Consider the following 23,726-nt stretch of genomic DNA (forward strand, 5'->3'; position numbering starts at 1 on the left):
ATTGATGAAATACGTATTAAAATTAATTAGGTAGTATAAAAAATCTAAGCGTGAAGACGGCGGGGAGCGACTTTGTTTTATAGATACTATGTAGAGAGATACACAGCAAAATTACAAAGTTACACTGTCCAGTGTCGAATATCAAATTATGTTTTGTCTACAAACTGTCTTATTACAGGCTCGTCCCGGGGGAGGCAATTAAATTTATTAGCACACTTGTTGAAGGGTAACAATCGCCATTATCGAAAACTGTACACTAATAGGGTTGCTGCACGTTCCTCGTACGTATTAGCTTTTACTCGCGATTTCGGCTGCTTGACGATAAAAAAAACTGACACATTGTTAGCAATACACCCTATCAGGTCGACCTCCACGTGGTTCCCCCTGGAAACCATCGTGGGTAATTCTACCTGCTTGTGACTGACTTTCACGAATATACAGTGGAAGAGAGTTCCATAGTCTAGCCGTATAAACCGTAAATGATCCACTATAGCATGAAGAGGTATGAGGAGGGAGTTGAAGAATAAGGGACTTACTCGACCTACTGGACATGCCAGTGGGGTCAAGGAAAGTGACACGTTCACATAGATAAGATAGGGAAGGAGGAAAGATAAGATGGGGAGATGGATTTTTTTAGGTTTTTTTTTTTCTTTTGTAAACCTTTAATCGAGGAGAGACGACATTGTTAGTAATGGGATCTAACAGCGTCTTTTCTAGGAATATTCCCTGTCAACCCGACCTCCACGCGGTTCCCCCTTACAACCATCGCAGTTATTTTCGTCGAATTCGTCACGGTGTAAACTAAGTTGCTTTCATCCTTACCTATCAATGACGCAGGCGAGGTTACCCTATTATTTTTACCCATTAAAAAAATCCCTTGTATCTCGCCAACGTAAACCAGTAGTTTTTTTTTTAATGAGTAAAAATTTAATAGTAACCCTGCCTGCGCTATCGGTATACGCTGGCGGGGCACCAGTGAGAGGTGATAGGTGAAGGTAAAAGCAGGTCAGTTAGCCCATCGTGAAGAATTCCCTGAGAATTAACCACGATGGTTTCCAGGGGGAATTGAGTGAAGGTCGACCTGACAGGGTAAATTTCTAGCAATGAAACTGTTAGATCCCATTACTAACAATCCCTTTCCCCCGCGTACACCAGTAGTATAGGCGGGAATACTATTCCATTTTAGGAACCGGTAGGCACCGCTCTCGTTACCATGGTTTCATAGAGTCATTGAGAGACAGACCACCACTATTTTAAAGTTTATTAAATTTAAAAATAAAAAATACCCTAAATAATAATAAATCAATACCTTTAAAAAATGACGACCTATAACATCATTTTTTAATAAAGCAATACAACGCCATCTACATAATTACGTATGAACTAAGTGGTTCATACTTGTTTAATATCAAATTTTAGTGATGCTACTTTTGTTTCCTAACTCTATCGATGTTGCAGTTTCGCGGAAGTTTGTAATTTGTATTATGCATATCTATTTCGGGCTTTTATTTACTAAAGCTCATTTGTAACTGGCTGTATTTGTTTAAAATAAAAAAAAAACATGAATTTATTAAAAAATCTTTTTAAAGGATACTAAATTTTAATATAAGTTAAAAACACAATATCTTTGACTTTCAAATAAAATACTTGTCATCATCATATTAGCCTTCAACTGTCTACTCCTGAACATAGGCCTCGCCCTTGAAGGGTTTTGACAAAAGTTACCACGTTTGGCAGGTGGATTGACAACTGCAAGCTTTAGAGATGTTTTAAGAGGGACGCTGCTGCCCATCCCTTGCCCTACCTTATCACCTCTTACGACATCTACGAGAAAGAAAGGGGTGGCCTATTCTGTGCCGTGACCACACAGCTATAATACATAAGTATACATAGGTATAATACCTATATGGCATACGTAATATACTAATAAGCAAATACAACTGGAAATACATATATAATAATGCTGTATTAATAAAATGCAATTCAATAATAAGCTGCTTGAATAAAAACAATCTTCATTTTTGACGTCATTTATTCATAAAGACAATTTCAATAAATGAACGCACTAAATTACAATAATTTGAGATACGTTTCTTAGATAATAACAATGGTGATTGTTATGTCGTTACTAGAGATTTTATATCAATTGGTGTTTACAGTTTATTAGATTCACTTATTTTACGAAAAACAAAAAATCTTAGAATGATTTGGATAAGTAATTTATTGATAGACAATATTTTTGTTTTTACATATTTCACACTTTTGGATTAGGTACATTTTCATTCCATTATCTCATAATTACAAACTATTTTGTCATTATAATTTTAACATTATAATGACAAAATAATTCAAATATAAATAAAAACTTATCATTAATTTTCAGTTTTCCGTGTTCTAACAATAAAACTTTGGGATAAAAAATGATATGGTACCTTCTTTTTTATACTATCTACAGATTTATTTAATCTATTGCTCTTTATCGAAAACAATACTATCTATCAATAAGTTATTATATAAGGGTTTATTTTTAAAGATAATTACAGAACACAATTTACCTTAATCGTTACGATTAAAAAATAATAATTTTCTATTATAAATAAATAATTTCTGTTACAATATTGTGTAATAAGAAAAGAATGCTCTTTCTGGAAATTTTAAAACAAATTAAATCATTTAAATATATTATCTATTTATTTTGATTAAATTTTGTATATAATAACTAAAACTATATTGTTTATTACCTTATAAATTAAATAAGCATCTCTTTTCGGCTGCATCCTTGACCTGTCATTATGTTTAACCTTAACATATAATAATAATGCCATAACATCACCATTTTTCTCCATAATTATGTATATCATAATAAGCTACAATACTTTAATTCTATTGTTATAAGAATGTTACTGGAAGACGAATCGTATGGCATATAATAATTTTAGTACAATAATATACTTTAAATACAAATGCACCGACATATGCACTTTATGCTAAAAAACTATTGAAGGGCAAAAACTACGGGAGTACAATACAAAACATTAGGAAAATAGAAGTATATTCTCAACTAGTAGAAAAAGTTTTTGAAATATGAAAAAATGAATTTACAATTACAAGAATTTAGAGATCGAAACAATAGTGCGCTAGATTTGTTTTTCAAAATCCGAAAAGTGGCTTACGTAGACAAATATTTACATCAAGAATGTGCTATATGTCATCGTATGTATAAATATATCGAAAAATCCAAGTACATATATAAAAATCAAGCCGCTGACAGCTTTTATCACGTATTAGTCGGCCAAAACAAAAGCGTTCGTTATGTACAGCTTGAAGCGAGCATAGATGGGAGACTATAATACTAACTTAACCTAAATCCAACTCTAACTTCATACAAACAAGATACAAACTTACACAACAATGATCACAAACGCATTTTACAACTTATATTATATGAAAAACGATATGTTTAGTAATTGATGAGTATTAGATACGTAATAAACAAATAGAAAGCCTCTCCACTCTTAATTTGAAAGCGTAAACACACAACGCACCCTAACTAGCAAAACTTGGATACTAGTGTAGCGACCCGACCTGCTTCACTCAGGTACAATGCTGATACTAAATATATTACAGAATACAATACACATATTAACCTACCTCTTGAATCACTCTATCTATTTAAAAAAAATGCATTAAAATCATTGCATTGCGTAATTTTAAAGGTATAAGCATATATAGGGACAGACAGATAGCGGGACGACTTTGTTTTATACTGTGTAATGATATATTTACTGTTAATTATATGAACTATAAGATTTAATTATAATTAAAATTTGCAGTAAAATTGGATTAAACAAATGTCCCAAAAATAACCTAAATTTAGTGGAAGATTCTTATTAAAATTTATTTTAGTGACATATACACTGTAGGTTCATTAGGATAGCATGCTTTCAAATAAATATTTATTGATAAAATTACTCAAAATAAGTAATTCACAGATATTTAAATATAAATAATAGGTATATAATATAATCATAAAATATACGTAGGTACAGGAAACTCCATATAAACAGTAGTATAAAATACATCGATATTTGGAAGCTATAAGAGGTAGTTTTAAAAAGAGAATATGTCTTTGCTTATCAAATAAATTTAAACACCAAAACTATGACTATAGAAATAGGAACATTGCAATGTTAGTATAATCGTAAAATTAAAACGCATTGTTATAATGGAATCTCTTTTATGCATTCATATAATAATGTACACTAGAACACTAGTAATTGCCAAGTTTTGCACACAAGACAACATCAAATTCAGCCATAATAGTCCTTACGACGGCGTCCAATAAAAAATACTTATTGCTTGTACACGTAATATCTCGATATATAAAAAATAAAATAACACGAACACACGCACACTCATTGTCCTGGCCCGAGATAGGACCGTCTGCAATATGGCCACCAGAAACAATGATGGCACAACGCCACACCCAGACTCGAGATTAACGTTTGTATGTCACGCAAACATTTATCACGGTACGGGAATCGAATCCGTAAACCTTAGTGTGCTGCCTTAACTACCAACACTTAACGAATCATCAATATAGTGTCTGCTATACTGCAAACTATCTCAAATAAATCTTTTTTTAATTATATTAATGACTGTTTGTAAATTATATATTATTATCCTTTGATATGTACGTTAAAGATATATAATATTCTATTCATTTACACATTCTCAAATTGACTTACGCTCGCTACAATTAATACGTTCCATTTCTATGTACGATTGATATTTAGAATAACTGTAAGCCAATTTTCTTGTTACAAGTAAGAGGAAATATATAAAATACTCTATCCTATGGGGTATTTGGGGTTATATGGGGATTAAATACATTTTTTACATCATATTCAACCGTCAACAACATTATTTAAACAATTATTTTTTATCTGTATTTAGTGCGTATTATTGTGAAACACATGCAAATTACAATACACGCATCTTAACTCGATATGCGAATAATGTGATATAATAAGTATTATGTAAATATATTTTTACTTATCGATTGTTCATCCTCATCAATAAATATCTTGTTTTCTCTTTACATTTTTCATTAGTTAATTAATAATTCTCAACAAAGGGTTACTTAAAAAAAGTATAGAATAACGATAATTGAACAGAACCTAGTAAAGTTCGTAACGTTATTAAAGAAAGAAAAATATTTTCTAATTTCATTTTGTATATCGAAATGGATTTATAAAATATTTTTTTTTATATTAATATTTGTTATAATTTTATGTGAAAAATTAAAATATCGTGAGTAAAATATCGACACTTAGACAGCACTACATCACTGAAACTATTTCCCGGAAAAAATTAAAAATAATTAAAAATCTATTAACACTTTACTTGATAGTCGTACCTATTGATAATTTAATTTTCGTTAAATTTCAACAACTTTGGTCTACACCATTCTATTAAAAATTATTTTTTATTATATTGGCATTTAGCTCCATTTCTCACTAGCATAGCCAATAATGCGTTCTCTTATGTCTAGTTAACATTAATTTTAGGTTAATTATACGCGGACTGAGACCTCGACGCGTACGAGTGTTAATAATAATTAAAATTAAAAAAAAAGTCACACAGAGTAGAGACATTTAGTAAGCAGACATTAATACAAAATGTTCCTTTACATTCTCTTGGTCTTTCTAACCTTTTAAATTCAATAAGGGAGAGTCCTTAGCGTAAATTTTAGTCTGGTCATAATAAAATTATTAAAAATACGGGCTATAAATGCACACGTATTGTAAAAGTAGACAGTTTAAACAAAGGAATATTTTGTTCTCGTACAAAATGACCAGCGTATGCTCAGGCCTTTGCTATAGCCTTTGTTCTCACTGAAGCAGGGCTCTCCAACCTATTTCACTGCATAGATGGTTTAAAAAAAATTTTTTAGCGTTCATGTGAATAGCATTCTTATAGATATAAATATTTAACCGAGTTTCAATACTCTATATTGATTTTTTGCTTCCTTTTTATAACTTACAGTAGACGTTTGGAAATGCCTGATATCTGACTGAAATCTCCAGCAATACTGATGAAGTGAACTATACAGAAAAGAACTAGAAATTTTTACATTTGGTGTTAAATCTTTTTTTTATAACACATCGAGCAAACGAGCATGCGGCTCACCTGATGGTAAGTGACTACCGCCGCCATAAACAATTTATAAGTAAGATAAATAATTTTAACAATTCTTAACACTCGACGCTACCATTTTATTCGTTACAAATAAATGATAAAGTTTTTTACTCAAAATTATTATAAATATCTAAGCTAAAGACATGAGCTGCCATTGGAGGCTTGGCATAAACTCCTTTTGCATTTGACGTTTAGATTAAAAAATAGTAGCGCAACTTTACTATAGGGAGTTACAAACCCCGTAGTTTATAGTTCAATAAACATTGAAACAGTTTTCCATAGTATTTATCTAAACACCATCCAGGAGTCCATGGTAATCCTCCATAATGGTCATCGTCCAACACAGTTACTGAGTTATTATCACAGAAGGGGCCTTCTGTGAAAACCGCAGAAAACCGGTATTATTTCCTCAAATTTTCTTTTTAAAGCCTGACCATAAAAGAGGAAAATTTTTCACTGCTGCTTCTTGGTTCGTTTCTTATTTTTTTAAGAGACCCAATTTTTAATTCGACCAGTTTCCCTTTTATCAATTTATAGCTATTTATTACCTGTTATGTTCCTTTTTTCAATATTATCCAAATCAAAAATTTTGATCTAAATAAAAAAAGGATATACTTTGATCATAAGTACCTAGGTATTTTTAAAAATATATAAATAAAAAAGAATAATATATTTAAAATAAATTATAAGTCCCGAAAATAAATATATTTATAGTCAGGCTTTATTTTTATTTACCAACATTTTCAACATAGGAATAGCTACAATACTTATAATTTAAAATTAAAAATAATAAACCGTAGCTTTATCGCGATTCTGTAAAAACTTAAAAAATTAAAATTTAACATAATATACCTACAATTATATTTAATTTAATGACTAAAATTTCGCTTGCAACTTAATGAAAAAACTATTCAAACTGTCAACGGTTATTAACGCAACAAAACTTATTAGTTCCGGCCTCATTCCATCGTATCGTATTGTACCTTCTTTACCTTGAGATAGCGCCAGATGGCGTAACCCACCAGAGTCCCGGCTGTGGCGATGGCTAATGCTGCACCAACCGCTACCGGTGCCGCTTCGGACCTGGCCCGGGCTGAGTCCGAGCAGTGCCAAACTGGACCAAACTCACCATCCCGTTTGTACATGAAGGCTTGGAGTCGCATCTGACGAAGGTACAGCTTGGCACGGTGGCCGGAGTTAGCGCTGGAATTGGTATAAATAAGATATTTAAGAGAACTTTCCTTCTAGTGTGCTCGATTCTTTTTTAAGCCCAAGCTAAATTCTTCTGTTATGCCAACATTCTTCGTCTGTTCTTTAAGATTCAAAATGAAATTAAGCAAAATTTGATCTTCAATAATATGGAATAATGTCTTTTCCTCGACTCAGAGTTACTAAAAGTACCTAAACTTTACGATCTACGCTCATACTATGCATACAAAAGAGCAATGGAGACATAGGGAACTTTCCCAGTAATAGAACACAACATAATGTAAATAATTAATATATTTGACCCATCAAACTAAATTGGCGTTTCCAAGACCCTTGGCTTCTTCGGTCACAACATTAAATGTCATATCACATTATTTACGAATAACACCTGAGTCCTCAGGAAAAGCAACACATGGGGGGTATCATGGGCGAAACAGTATACTCTGTTATGTCCACGGTACTGCTCATGTCTATAGGCGACGGTCACCACTTCCCATCACTTGGTCCATCAGTTAGTTTGTTATCACAAGTTTTATAAAAACATTCCAAATCCATTTAAGTATCTTAAACTAAACACTCACGTGGCGTCTTCTTCAGCCAGGTCTATAACAGTCTCCTCGGGGCAGCTGTACGACTTGCCGACCGGAGTAGGGAAGAGCAGGGAGCGTGCGTCAGTCGTGAGGGTCACCCGGCGGCCCTGCTTCGCCGCGTGCTCCAGGATGCGGGCGCTCGAGTTGTAACTCAGTTTGATACTCTCCACATACCAGCGTTCACCGCCAGGTGTCTGCAAGTAATAACATTATTTATGGCAAACATGCTTATAGCTAACCGCTGGAAAAAGGGAGGAGGGATTGTTAATAATGCGGACTATCAGTCCCATTACTAGCAATATACCCTGTCTGGTCAATCTCCACGTGGTCCTACCTGGAAACCAGCGTGCTGAATTCCAAATGTATTCATCACGATGGGCTAACTGACTTGCCTATGGGTTATGTCGGTTACTTGGTGCATTTTGCTAGTAGTTGCCACACTTAATAGACGGGTTGGCAACCGCAGTTAGGCTTTGGGTCATTTTCAACTATCATCCCTCACTGGTACCCCGCCAGTGTATACCGTTAGCGTAGGCGGGGTTACTATTCCATTATCATCCTCTAAAAAAAACCGTTGGAAAATGATAACCGTCACTTATAAGCCGTACATAAAAAGTCTTCCTCTGGTAACTATAAGATTTTAATGCTCAAGAATGTATGATGTTATGAGTCTCACTGTGTATTTTGTGTTGTTCTTGATACTGTTTCTGTCTATATGTGACATTTACCAATTTCCAATGAATGGACCGTCAATTGGTTTGCCATTCTAAATTTCAATTCTACTATCAAAACATTAAATACTATTTTACGTATATGTCTAGTCTGAGTCAACTTACCTTGGCAAATGCAAATTCTAATGAGAACTCCTTGAACGACAGTACCAACGTTTCGGCATCTCCTTCCTTGCATCTTCCTGCCACATTCGCATTGTTCGGTACAAAAGTGTTCGCATCCTGGAATCGGGAGAAAAACAAAATTAAAATCTTTTGAAACTTTTTTTACATATTGTGGTCAAAAGACGTCCATGCAGTATGTTGCAGTCACATGAATCTTGACGGATGCAAAAAAAAATCAATCAACGTAGAAGAATGTAAGCAGAGACGAACCTAGGAATCTTTAATTGTAGAACAATATACTTGCTCCTCTCAGAAATTGCATAACCTCAAGATATTTAGGTACGAGCCCTGTATACCATAGCATAAATATGCCATTGTATGTAGTTAAATGAAAGAATTTCACATTAACCGTGCTCAGATACTTATATGAACAACGTTGTTTTTGGAAATCAAAATTTTTTTATTTATGGATTTTCGATACCAACAATTTCGATGATGAGAAAATGGCACGCAACACTATACTATCTTTAGTTACTATGATTCAAGATTCTTCAGTAGACATTATTTGGGTTATAACTCACTTAGGATGCTGAGTACCAAAATATATATTTGTCACCAATTCGTACATATTATATAGTTTAGTTTTCATAGAATTTCGGGCTCAATTTCGTGTTTTTGTACGTATCGATATCGACCCAGTAAACGGAGCTTAACATTTCGTTCATCATAAATCCTATTCTAATAGTCCAAAGGAACGATATTTTAACATTTTTAATAATTTTAAACATCATGTATTATGTAATTTTAACATCAAATTTCTGTTTCTTTCGTCCCCGAAATTTTGTAAAATACTTCATAGTAGGCCCTCAGATCCTCTTTTTTACTTAGTAAATATGCTACAAAAAGACATATATAATGTATTTTTTTCTCTCGGAACACCACAGAGATGAAATCATCTAAATATATGATCATAAATTGGACAAAATGAGTCACTGATTACGTCTACTCGTATACTGATGTATTTCTACTATATAATAAAACATAATGCACTCACAGCTCGTTCATTAAGCTTAGTAACATAGGAGATGTCTAACAACGCATCCACAGTCAACAGTATGCAGGTCTCGTCACCCGCCTGGAGCCGGTACGTAGCTGTGTTCAAACTTCGCTCTGTAGCTGGCTCCTGGAACAACATTCGGATATAATCTTATTATAAAAATCTGTTAAAACTCAAACTAAATTTGATCTAATTAGTAACGGTCTTCATCGTCATCATCTCAGCCATTACCCGTCCACTGCTGGACATAAGCCTCCCCCATAGACTGCCATAAAGAACGGTCCTGAACCACCTGCATCCACTGACTCCCTGCAACGCATTTCAAGTCGTCATTCCATCTAGTGAGGGGTTGTCCTACACTGCGTTTATCCATACGTGGTCGCTACTCAAGAACTTTTTTCCCCCGTCTGTTGTAACTGTCGAAAATAAACCAAATAATATAATTCACAGCATAAAATAGACTTTATTACATTGTTTAAGGACATTGATATCTGACTGATTTTTTTAACAGCTCGAAATTGATCTAGCCCAGTCTTTTATTAAGAACTACTCGCTATAACATTTTTCATACATTTAATGAAGATTGCTATTCTCTTCAAGAAAGAAAGAACGAAATATTTTTATTCAAGTAGACTTAAATTTAAGCATGTTTTAATAGTCAATTTTTCACGATTCTACCACCCATTTGGAGCGCAATTTCAGACAAGAATAACAGGCAAGAAAAAGGCTTAAATATACATCGCGAAGGTCAACATCCGACTAACACAAAATCTATTTAAGCAGGTTTTATTTACCATTACTGTTCACAGTTTAAGAGTGCTTGTATTCCCGTTAAGTTGTATAACAAAATTTATAAAGCTATATAAGATGTCTATTATTCTTTACAACTAGCTAGACGTCTCACCGTGGTCCCACCAGGGGCAGCCGTTGTCTTGCTGTACTTCGTGACCCTCGGCCTCCGTGTGGACGCCTGGCTGTCCAATTGCAGACTTTGTACTGAACATATCACCAACACTGGAACGAACAACATATATATAATGAACACAGAAGCACAAAACGACTGCACTTTATCACTTTCTTGTCAAGAACAGCATCGCTCGACGTCCACCGATCGTATGCAATAAGCGACTGATTTGATAAAGGATGTACAGCTTGGTTATCGATAAATATCATCGCTGGAAAGACTCTCTTATTTATTTTTAATTAATTTACTTTAACTTTTTTTAAAATAAGTCATCCTAAATCATTTGGTTGTAAAATTAGTAACTTATAACTATAGAAAAAGATTGTAATCTTGTCACTTTACTAAGTAGGTACCATTTTTACCAGCTCTGTATTTGCCTGTTTTAAATATATAGTTAAAACCAACTTTCATTTATTGTCAAATATTAATTTGTTATATGAAATTATTTTTAAATTGTTAAATAAATAGTTTTAATATTATTAGTGTTCTTAGACTATGAGTGAACTTACTAAAAGAATAACAGCGTACTTATATTTACTATAATAATAAATTTATAAATAGGCGATGTCTGTACATAGGAGATATTTAAGAAAATCTTATATGAGAGTTCTTAATATTATCTATAGAAATTAAAAGAATAATTTTTAGAATTATTGTCTGTCTTTATGTTTTAGGCACTCAATTGGATGTGATTTTCACAGTTATATTCTTGGAGGTCTAATTTAGAGTGTCATATATGTTTTATTTCGATACGCCATCTAGAAGGGAACCTGTTCTAAAATCCATGCTTACAAGCAAAAACATAGTTTATAAATAAAATAAAAATGTGTAAAATATATTTAAGTGTTCATATTTTAAGTCTTTTTTTTTATGTCAAATAACTAGTTACTAAAAACTAGTTGTTTTAAATAATTATATTGAAAAAGAAGTACAACAATATCGTCGATAAAATATTATCGATATTTACAAATGGTGTCACGCGTGCCAACACTAGTACAGTTATGAATGGAAAATTATGAGACTGGAGATAAACTGCTTATAAATAAGTAACACGGATTGAGATCAAAGGTATAAATAACAATATTCTTGCTGGTTTGTACGTTAAGGATAAAATATACTATAAATTATTATAAATACTTACTTAATCATTCATAAAAAAATCTTCTATAAACCTACTGGCTATTTCAAAAGAGTATCATACTCGAGAACGCGTATAACCGGACCAAATGACAAATTATATGTACTAAAGTGTAGGTTAAATTTACATAAAAGAAATGCATACTACATGGCTATTAAAGTTTACAACCATCTACCAAAAGGGGGAAAGGCATTATTAATTTGCTAATAATATTGCTAATAAACCCTGTCAAGTCGACCTCCACGCGGTTCCCCCTGGAAACCATTGTGACTAATACTTGTCGCATTCGTCGCGATGGGCTAATTGACCAGCTTACATGCTCATCTATCATCCATCACTGGTGCCCCGCTGGCGTATACCGATAGAACAGGCGGGGTTACCATTCCATTATCATCCATTAAAAAAAAAAAACATCTACCAAATTACATTAAAGAAATAACAGCTCATACTGTGTTTAAACGTAAACTTAAGGATTGGCTGTTATTTAATAGTTTTTATAATATTAATGAATATTTTACTAAAAAAAAACAAATGTACTTGACAACCTATACTGAAGATGTAATTGGCACTTTTGCTCTAAGTTTTATTTTCTCTTTATTGTAATAAATTATGTATGTATTTGATTTATATGACTAATGAAAATAAATATAGCGTAGAATAGATGTAAATTTCTGACATTGTTAATAATTTTCACGCCGACATAGAAGCAGAATGTATAGGGGAAATGTAAACCTCTTTCATCGAAAACTACCTACATTCTAGCAAAATAAATTCATTTCATTTCACTTTACAGTGTAATAGTAGACTGTTTTGTCACTTTAATAATTTAGTGTAAAAGAAAGAGACAAAACAGTTCAATAACTAAAATAAGTTTATAAAAGGTTTGACATTTTGTAAATAAATGTATTAGTTTATAATATGGAATCTAAATCAGTAACGTTCTTTCGTCATTATCATAAAACATAAGCCTCCCCCATAGACTGCCTTAAAGAACGGTCCTGAACTGCCTGCATCCACTGACTCCCTGCAATGTATTTCAGGTCATCACTCCATCTAGTGGGAGGTCGTCCTCGTGCGTAGCATCCTTTCAAACCGAAACACAGCCATGCAAACACAACTGTTTCACGGTAGAAACACGAATGGGACAGAGGTACCCAAGCAATCGACTTTTGTACAAAGTCTCCCTCTCTCTCATTCTCTCCCAGTCAACCTTTGACAAAACAGAAATGTAATGCGGTGAAAAATTGAAAATTCTTTGTAAAAAAAACAATTACACATACGTATCAATATTGACTTACAATTATATAATATATTACGATTATATTATACGTATATACTTTTACACTACTTTATACATTTACAGAAGTATAACTACTAATATAATATTATAAAGAGTATTTGTCCATAGACAGAGTCGGGGTAAAACGTGGGCGACCCGAGTCACCACCGCCCACGCCTCGCGCTCCCTCTTTTCCCGTTTCTTTTTTATTTTATATTTCCTTTTTGCATCATCAAAGGACATGCCAAATGTATCTTGCCCACATTCAAAATTGCCCCATTACTATCCTTAGGCCCCTAGAGACGACTGCTGCAACGTCCAATAGTGTTTTCACTAATAGACAACCACACTCTCCGTAAATAACAATAAGGGTTATTTTAACTGTACCGGTAAAGTGATTAATATAACTAACAGAATGGCGAAATTGAAACGGCAATTCAATTAAAGAGTTGTTATGGAACCAACACGGAAGTAAACCGTGGCAATTACAAAAAATAATTTACAATTTCTATTCAGAATTGACTACGGAACTACATAAGTCATATTGAAAGAAGAAATAAAGAATTGAGGATTTTTGAATTTGGAAAAACTATAAATATTCAGAAAGTAGAAGGTAATTAACGTTTTTAATTTGTTGTCAAAGATTTTTCTTTTATATAATTTTTCTTTAATATACAGTCAGAAGTCTTAATTTTTACAATTTTTTTTTATTCTAAATTATTATCAATTTTTTTAATGTATATACAGGTATTATTTTCATATACTGTTTTTCTGAAAAAATGTTGTATTAACTTTATTATTGACAATGTTGCTGTAGTTTTCAATAGTATTTGTTTGTTTAATTTTGTTTAATTTAGTATTGTCTAATTTTGTGTTTTGTTTACTTTTATTTTATTTTGTGCAAATTCTAGTGGCTACCAAATTAGTATTTAAGTATATAATTATGTATTATTTTAGCTGTTTGTTTGCCTTTAATAAATAAATAATTCTAGAAATCCTAGCCTATCTAGAAAGTTGGAGGAGGTAATCGTTGTCTATAGACATAAGCAATGCCATTAACATATAGTGACCCTCATCCGTTGCCATTCTTAAGAACTAAGATGTTATGACACTTTTTTACTAAAGTAGGTATTATTTTCCGGAATTCCATACCACTGGTTATTTAATTAGAATTATTTTGTTTAATTCCGCTGCCATTAGTAAATATGCGATTGCCAACACTCAAAAATGAACTACTATTATTATTCCCAAATGTTCTACAAACTTCCATATTAATCTCCTACTATCATTTCGTCTACACACTTTTTGCCGCATGTATTTCACCTCTAAACGAAGCATGTTATGCTTCCATCCGTACCCTATAATTTTACTGCCATATATAACCCTTTAAACAGAAATACAGCAAAAGGAAATATTAACTACCGACTTAAAAAAAAAACAAAGAGGTTCCTAATTCAATTGTATTTTTTTTTAAGTTTGTTACCTCAGAATTATGTTATTTTAAACCGTTTTAGATAATTTTATTTTATATCTAAAAAATATGAAGTTTAAATTGGAAATTTCATCAAAATTGCTCCAATAGCCTCTAAATTAAATATTTTCTAAATTAAAATCCAATAGTTTCTAAATTAAAATAAATGGATTTGCTACGATTGAAGTCGGTTCTTTTTTTTTTATGAAACAAAATGTACTTCTTAGTAATAGGAAAGCAGGACGCTTATTACCATTTCTAGTAATATACCCTATCAGGTCAACCTTTATCATGTTTCCTCTCGTAATCGTATGGTTAAACCCTGGTAAATTTACAATGGGCCAACTGGCCTGACATCCTCTCGTATAATACTTCACTGGAGGGGAAGAAGGAATTTTTAATAATGAAAACCTATTGCTAGAAATATACCTAACCAGGTTAACCTACCCGTGGTCCCCCGTGGAAACCATCGTGCTGAATTCCAAGCATATTCATCTCGATGGGCTAACTGACCCTCCTTTTTCATTCTCGTCTATCATCCCTCACTGGAGCCCCGCCAACGTATACTACTAAATTAAACACAAGCGGGTTTTTTTTTAATGGGTGACAATGGAATGGTAACCCCACCTGTGCTATCGGTATACACTGGCAGGGCACCAGTGAAGGATGATAGGTGATGATGAAGCAGGTCAGTTAGCCCATCGTGACGAATTCGACAGGAATTGTTCACGACGGTTTCCAGGGGGAACCACGTGGAGGTCGACCTAATAGAGCATATTGCTAGCAATGGGGCTGTCAAACTCCATTGCTAACAATCCCTTTCCGCCCACACAAGCGGGGTTACCATTCCATTACCATCCACAGAAAAAAATCAAGAGGACATACAAGTACAGCTGCGTATCTAAACTCAATACGGAAAGTTTATTTTTATTCTAAACTCAGCCTGTCTAGATTTGTAGAACATTCCTCGTTAGTGGAGTGCTAATGAATGCTGCCAGTCGTAACAGAGCCAGCGATACGTGACTCGCACTAATCGAATTGTACGGAGCCTACACGAGTAGTTTTTAGGGATCCTTACGACGCAGTTAGACTGATCTGGAATATTCTACGAGAAAGCATAGAAGCAAGTCTGATTTGCAAAAAACAGCCACTTTGATAGTAACAAATTTATTACTGACTAGTAATCTCGATTTAAAACAACTTTAATACGAACAAAATGCACTGATGTAGTAGATAGATGTAGTAGACAGATGTAGTAGATACTCGATGTTTCGTAGACACAGTAAATTTACAATTTTTGAATTTAGTATGCGAGCTGATGTGTCCACAAGAAGGCTTCACTTCGCAACAGCCACAAATTTTATTAGGACTTTTTTGTCATACTTAGAATGGAAAACAAGTTGAGGGCTCACCTGATAATAAACGGTAATCGTCGCTTATTAACATGGACCTCACAGAATACCTCTTATTTCTCCGTATCCTGTGATTTCCCCACCACATCCCATGGAAACTATCTTGCTTATTGGATTCGTCAATATTGATCAAATGACGTGCTGTCATCCTCAGTTATCATCACCCACTGATGCCCCACCAGCGTACACAGGCACACACCATAGGTTCCATCCACAGGCAATATGTGTGGTTAGGGGGGAAGGTATGATTAGTATTGGGGAGGTTAGTCCCTATTGCTAAGAATATGCCGCATCAGGTCGACCTCCACGCGGTTCCCACTGGAAACCATCTTGACTAATTTATGGTTGAATTCGTCACGATGGGCTAACTGGTTTACCTTTTCATCCTCGCCAATTATCCCTCACTGGTGCCCCGCTAGTGTACACCGATAGCGCAGACGGGATTACCATCCATTGTCGTCCATTAAAAAAAATGTCTGCGGTTCTATCATATATCCCTACAGAGTATACCCAGAGGCTCTCTTCATATAATTATATAACTATATAATTGATCATGTCTAGTTCCATTGCCATACCATCAAAAATCTTTTTCATTTATTTTACCATGCAAACTACCTATTTTTTTATTAATACCATATTCTGGCAGCCAAATGTCTCACGCGTTATGTAATTGTCATTAATTTTTGCGTGGAAAATCTTTTCTATTTGTATTTCCAAATTCCTTTTTTATTATCAACAATATCCTAAGCAGATGTCTCTTTAAGTAATGAATACAAAACGGACACTGAACATTCTCAGGAATCGCCTACTTCCATCATAATAGGTCGTGTTATGGCCCATTTCAAGAGACGTTTTTACAAGTTTCCTTCTGTTTTCTGTGCCATTACTTAGTAAAAGTGCCACTTTATTTGGCACTACCATAATGCTTACAGCTAAATAGTACTGGATAATTTAGCCACTTTTTTAGTTTACCTTTATATATTTAAGACTAGTGACCCACTCTGACTTTGCGCAAGTTGATAGTAAGTAGAAAGGTAAATTTTATTATATAAAACACAACCTATGTCACTCGCTGATAGCTTTGTATAAAGATTTTTTAAAATCGTTCTGAATTTTTTTCATTACAAACCAAAATCAAATCTTTTTCTACTATTTTACCTACTGGCGTATTTTATATATATATATATATATATATATATATATTTTTTTTTTTTTTTTTTTATGGGTGAAAATGGTATGGTAACCCCGCCTGCGCTAACGGGATACGCTGGCGGAGCATCAGTGAAGGGTGACAGATGAGAATGAAAACAGGCCAGTTAGCCCATCATGATGAATTCATCAGGAATTAACCATGATAGTTTCCAGGGGAACCGCGAGGAGGTCGACCTGGTTAGGTATATTGCTAGCAATAGGATTCTCAGTCTCCATTACTAACAATCCTTCCCCCCCCCCTACTGGCGTATTTAAAAATGTTTCCTTTCCAGGTAGGAGGTGGACGAGGCTTTAAAAAACGCTTAAGTACTGTTAGACATGTTTTTGCATAATTCTGAAAACTTCGGCGTGATCCTTGGCTGATCACTGGGGTGGGCATGACCCACCCAGAATTTTTTTACCAGAGGGAGACTTTGTACAAAATTCGCTTGCATGAGTACTTCTATTCCACTCGTGTCTCTGTTATAAAGCAGCTAAACTGTACGTGTACACTACTACATTTCTGTTTCAAGGGTGGTATATGGCAGTGAAGTTACAGCGTTCAGAGGCATGGCCCTCAGGAATGGCAACGCATGAGGAGTATCATGGTATTATCCATATCTATAGGCGGCAACACTCTTTTTCAGATGGATCGATAATTTGCTCGCCAGTCTAGGTATCATAAAAAAAAAATTAATCTTTCACGAACAAGAAGATAAATAAAAAAATCTCTTAATATATCCTTTGCATAAAATGAAATTACTCCAGAAACAACGTATGCAAGAGTCAAGTTACGAAAGTGTGTATATAAAACAAGGAATAAGTTTATAGCATTTTTTTCTCAATTATATTGTTCAACAAATCCTGTAATGTTGCTGCAATAAAATGTTAAATAAAATAAATAAATATATCTGCCTATCACATGAGAAAGGATGGATACCTTACATGACGTGATAGTTAATTTTTCATACAACAATACCATTATGCGAAATTACATTTCTATTTTCAAGTTGGCATGTCCCAAGTTATTTTGGTTCCGCGCCGCTTATGACGTGTTGCATGCAAACTACCCACACGATATCATGACGTCAGTAGGCTCCATCTTTGATTGAAATGATTGTTCATTCATAATATTCTTTTGTAGAAAAACCTTATTGTATTCAAGCAAAGCATTGATATACAAAAGAAACGAGTTTCATATTAATACACAAAAGTTACACCTAACACCCGCCAGCTACATGTAGGCTCCACCAAAATACGGCAACTTTAATTGTGGCAAAATTAATATTGACTAGTATTTATTAAATAAATGTTATGTTTGAATTTAGAACGCATAATATTATGTGTGCATATAATTAGATTTTAGATCGCAACAAGCAGGATTTTATACCACAAAGAAAACGGCAAAAAAATATATGGAACCAACACGTATGTACACTCTATCGATTCAAAAAGAATTACCGAAATCGGAATAGACAACGTAATATATACAAAATACTCATAATATGTAACGCACTACACATAATATCCTTTTTGTTATGTTGTTTGTTTGTTACCACTCAACGTCTTAACGGCTTAACCAGTCGCTGTGAAATTTGTTATACATGTAATATATGAGATGGAAAAGGACAGGCTACTTTTTATCCTGGTCAGTATCTCGATCACTCAGACAAAGTCGCAGATAAAAGCTAGTAAAGAATAATCGTGTAATCATCACTATTCTCATCATATCAACTTTTAATTGTTCACTCTCCTCCTTGAGGAGTTTTGCCAGTAGTTGCCACGCTTGGCAGGCGGGTTGGCAACCGCAGTTAGGCTTTAGAGATGTTTTAAAAGAGAGGCTGTTACCCATCCCTCGCCCTCCCTTAGCAAGCTCTTACGACAGCCACGGGAAAGGAAGGGATGGCCTATTTTATGCCGGGACCTACAAGGTCACAATCGTCACACAAAAAAAAAGATATTAATTCAGATTATTTTATAAACATTGGTATAAATTATATAAAAGTTATTAAAATACAAACGAATATAATCTCTTGTATCTTATAAATATACCAGAGGGAGACTTTGTACAAAAGTCGTTTGCTTGTGTACCTCTTTCCGATTCGTGTTTTTACCGTGAAGCAGTTGTGTTTGCATGGCTGTGTTTCGGTTTGAAGGGTGGCATACGGCAGTGAATTTACAGGGTACAGAGGAATGAAATCAAATGAAATTTATTCGTAAAAAACATAACTGCAGTTTCTTTAATTAATATTAATATTAATATTAATTATTATTATTAGGAATAACAACTGAGGAATGGCAACACATGGGAGGTATCATGGGCGAAACAGTATACTCTGTTATGTCCATGGTACTGCTCATGTCTATAGGCGACGGTTACCACTTTCCATCAGGTGGGCCGTCAGCTTGTTTACCATTCTAAGTTGTATAAAAAAAAAATACAAAAAAATTACTTCTAACTTACTATAGTATTAATCCTTTAATTTGTGAAGGAAGATTAGAACTTCGAGATTTTTGCTTTTAAGTCAAATTGAAGTAGATATCCTACTTTATAAATCAAATCAAATCATATTTATTCACTTGCTACATGGTACAATAAGAAGTTACATATACAGGCACATAACATGCAGCACCCCGCAGAGGTATGCAAATGCTAAACTGTATTTAATCTACATTATATTACAATTATAAAGTCCAAACATTTTCCAAATTACAATATTCTTTATGTCAAATTATCATATAAAATTATGGATTATATACATACATACATACATACATATCTGTCACGCCTGTCTCCCATTAGGGTAGGCAGAAACAATGGAACGCCAAATGCTTCGATTTAAACAAACCTCTTTCGCTTCCTCCACATTCATCAATCTTTTCATACACGCTCGCCGGTTACGGGTACTTTTAATTTGGCCCTTCTTCAGCACGTCGCCTATTTGGTCCTCTTTTTGCCATTTGGGGAAACAGGGGAGACATGACGTGACCCGTGGCATAACGCATCGCCGTCAATGAGAAATTTGTCCCCCCCAGATGGATGGATTATATTTTAAGTAATTTTTAGTCAATTACATCTTTTATTACATATTTTGTCATTTAAATATTCAATAACTATTTAAATGACGATAAAGTGAAATAACTTCGAATTAAATCTCACTATCAAGAGATCTGTATAAAGAGTAAATATGAGCGATGTAACACCTACACAGTGTAATGTGGGTGTTAAAATGTCAGAACTCACTAATTGATTGCCATTTACTGACTTAACCTTTGTTTCCTTAAAAATCAATCTACGTATTACATAAACCGTGTAGGTAATTTCATTATTCAACGGAATTGTTAACCAACTTGAAATGGGAGAGGTTTCAATTCGAATATAACCTCATGTATGTGGCAAGATATTTTCGCCCATTTGGATAATTCTTTTTATAGTTCACAGAGTTTATACTTATGTTGGTGTCGTACTAAATTTTTCACAATTAATTTCTAGTCTCGCTAATCTAAGTGTTAATTGAAAATCAGCGTTTCTGCTTCTGCAGGAGCTTTAAGATGAATTGACATCCTTTTTCATTCTCGTAACACTGACCGAACTTAACTAGACTATGTTTTTTTTTATACTTCTTAGAATGGCAAACAAGCTGACGGCCCACCTGATGGAAAGTGGTAACCGTCGCCTATAGACATGAGCAGTACCATGGACATAACAGAGTATACTGTTTCGCCCATGATACCCCCCATGCATTGCCATTTCTGAGGACTCAGGTGTTATTCCTCTGTACCCAGTAAATTCACGCCATATCCCACCCTTCAAACCGAAACACAGCTATGCAAACACAACTGCTTTACGGTTGAAACACGAATAGGACAGAGGTACCCAAGCAATCGACTTTTGTACAAAGTCTCCCTTTGGTATTGTTATGATTTAATTTATGATCATCATCATCCATTATTTGCCTACTAACTAACCAGATATTATCCTCGCCTATCATCTCTTACTCTTCCAGTTTAACTCAGAGGGGTTTACCATAAAATTCTCGTCTATTAAAAACAAACTTAAAAATAAATTACTGAACTATCGCTGAATATTTGAAAATTGATCACCACTATTACTACCAGAACTTCCACAACCTTCCATATTAGCCATCACGCTTCGACTGCCATTTCGTCCACGCATGTTTTGCGACAAGAGTTTCACCTCTAATCTTCAGACAAATTATTATTCGGCACCCAAACATGTCTGTATTTAGGTCGCATAAAATATAGGTAACATAGAGGTCTATTATTATTGTTATTCTTATATGTGCCTTCGTAGGAACTCTCTGGTGAAATATGAGCCTATTTCAGGGACAATTTCCTTTTGACATTGAAATATTTAGCTAAATGAATTGAAAGTAACGTATTTTATTCCACACAATGGTTGTATCTTAGTCTATTATTTATTTATTTTATTTATTTATTCATTAGAACAAATATGTGTACATGGTGAAGTTAATGCTAAAAGCATTCTCTCCCAGTCAACCATAGGGTAAGTGTTAGAATACTCGAATGCGGTACTAGTAATTATTGATATACATACATACTAAAATTACATATATAAACGAATAAATATATATGAATAACAAATATACTTACACATATATGACATATACTATATTATACACGAAATTGAGAATAATATAAAGCACTTACTGCTCGGATAAAGCTCTCTATATTTGACAGATGACAATGTAGTGTATGAAAGAGTAGACATCAGAGTTAAGAATTAATTATTTTTATCCCCTTTTATCTGTCCAATTACTCAGCAAATGTCATTAAAGCTTACATTTATTGACATGCGGTTCCCCTTATAGTCAAAGTTTAAAAAAAAACACCTCATTTAATACTTAACAAATCCTACAGAAGGATTTTAACAAGAATGCCTTCAAACGTGCATAATACGCGATAAAATTATACGAAGGCGAAAGTCGTTAAAACAACTGTATTAAGTTTTGGCAATTTTCGTTTATTATGATGATAAAAACATATAATGCATTAATGTAAAGTTTCCGTTGTTAACTTATTATGCTACTCATATTATTAAACTAGCAATCCATCCCGGCTTCGCACGGGTAATGGAGCATATAATACTTATATTTTTTGTACCACAAATTGATTTACTATAGATGGATAGAGTAGTATGTAGACTATTTTTATCCCGATCAGCAAACATATCTTGGTCATGCGGATGAAGTCGTAGGTAGAAATTAGTATATATATATATATATATATATATATATATATATATATATATATATATATATACTTTATAGCACTAAAACTTACAGTAATAATAACAAATTAGAAGCAAAGTAAGCAAAGGCGAACTTATCTCTAAAAGAGATTTCTTCCAGTCAACCTAACACAGTGGCATAGGAAGCAGTAAGTGGGCAGTAGTAGTGCAAAACGGTAAACTAAATAACAAAAACAAATATTTACATAATAATAAATAAAATAATAAATATTTACTTTGTATACAGCTATTTGTACCTTTTCCAGTCCTCAATATTGTGAGGACAAAAAAAAAACGTATTGAAATTGAGATAAATTGAATAACAACGGTATTGAAAACGAAGTTGATTGGATCTGCCAATGAATATTTTATACGCTTCGCATACCATTTTTGTATCTTTGTACAGTTTTTCAATCAATTTAACCAGGGGCACCGGCTGCTATAATACCTGGTGGATTTTTTTTATACCACGAAGGTAGGAAATATACAGCCAGTCTGATGGTAAATGGTTACTGTAGCTTATGGACGCCTGCAACACTAAGGGTGTCGTTGCACGTTGTTGACCCTGAAGAAACGAGGGGGAAGGGATTGTTAGGAATGCGGACTACAAATCCCAATGCTAGCAAAATACCCTGTCAGGTCGACCTCCACGTGGTCCCCCCTGGAAACCATCGTGCAAAATTCCAGGTGTATTCATCACGATGGGCTAATTGACCTGCCTTTTTATCACCTGTCATCCTTCACTGGAGTCCCGCAAGTGTATACCGTTGGCACGGGCGGGGTTACTATTCCATTTTCACCCATTAAAGACCCTGAAGAAACCTTAACATACCGGGGGGAATTGTTAGTAATGGAGACTGAGAATCCCATTGCTAGCAATATACCCAACCAGGTTGACCTCCTCGCGGTTCTCCCTGGAAACTATCATGCTTAATTCCTGATGAATTCATGATGGGCTAACGGGCCTGTTTTCATTCTCGTCTATCACGCTTCACTGGTGCTCCGCCAGCGTATCCCATTAGCGCAGGCGGGGTTACCGTACCATTTTCACCCATCAAAAAAAAAAAGAAACCTTAATAAACCCTTTTTGAAAACCCCCATACTGT

General features: G+C 34.0%; 1 protein-coding gene across 1 annotated transcript in view; it reads right to left on the bottom strand.

The window, feature by feature from the left end:
• Window positions 1-2,014: 2,014 nt before the first annotated feature.
• LOC113513402 (lysosome-associated membrane glycoprotein 1) overlaps window positions 2,015-23,726 on the bottom strand; it is a 31,326-nt gene continuing 9,614 nt past the window's right edge. The window contains exons 2-6 of the mRNA XM_052891844.1: window positions 10,798-10,907; window positions 9,891-10,019; window positions 8,837-8,953; window positions 7,992-8,194; window positions 2,015-7,404 (exon numbers count right to left, since the gene is read on the bottom strand). Coding sequence (XP_052747804.1) covers window positions 7,161-7,404; window positions 7,992-8,194; window positions 8,837-8,953; window positions 9,891-10,019; window positions 10,798-10,907 — 803 coding nt within the window. The 3' untranslated portion in view covers window positions 2,015-7,160. The remainder of the gene's footprint in view (window positions 7,405-7,991; window positions 8,195-8,836; window positions 8,954-9,890; window positions 10,020-10,797; window positions 10,908-23,726) is intronic.

The sequence above is a fragment of the Galleria mellonella genome, unplaced genomic scaffold, assembly GCF_026898425.1.
Source record: "Galleria mellonella isolate WM207_F2 unplaced genomic scaffold, CSIRO_AGI_GalMel_v1 utg146, whole genome shotgun sequence".
Lineage (NCBI taxonomy): Eukaryota > Metazoa > Arthropoda > Insecta > Lepidoptera > Pyralidae > Galleria > Galleria mellonella.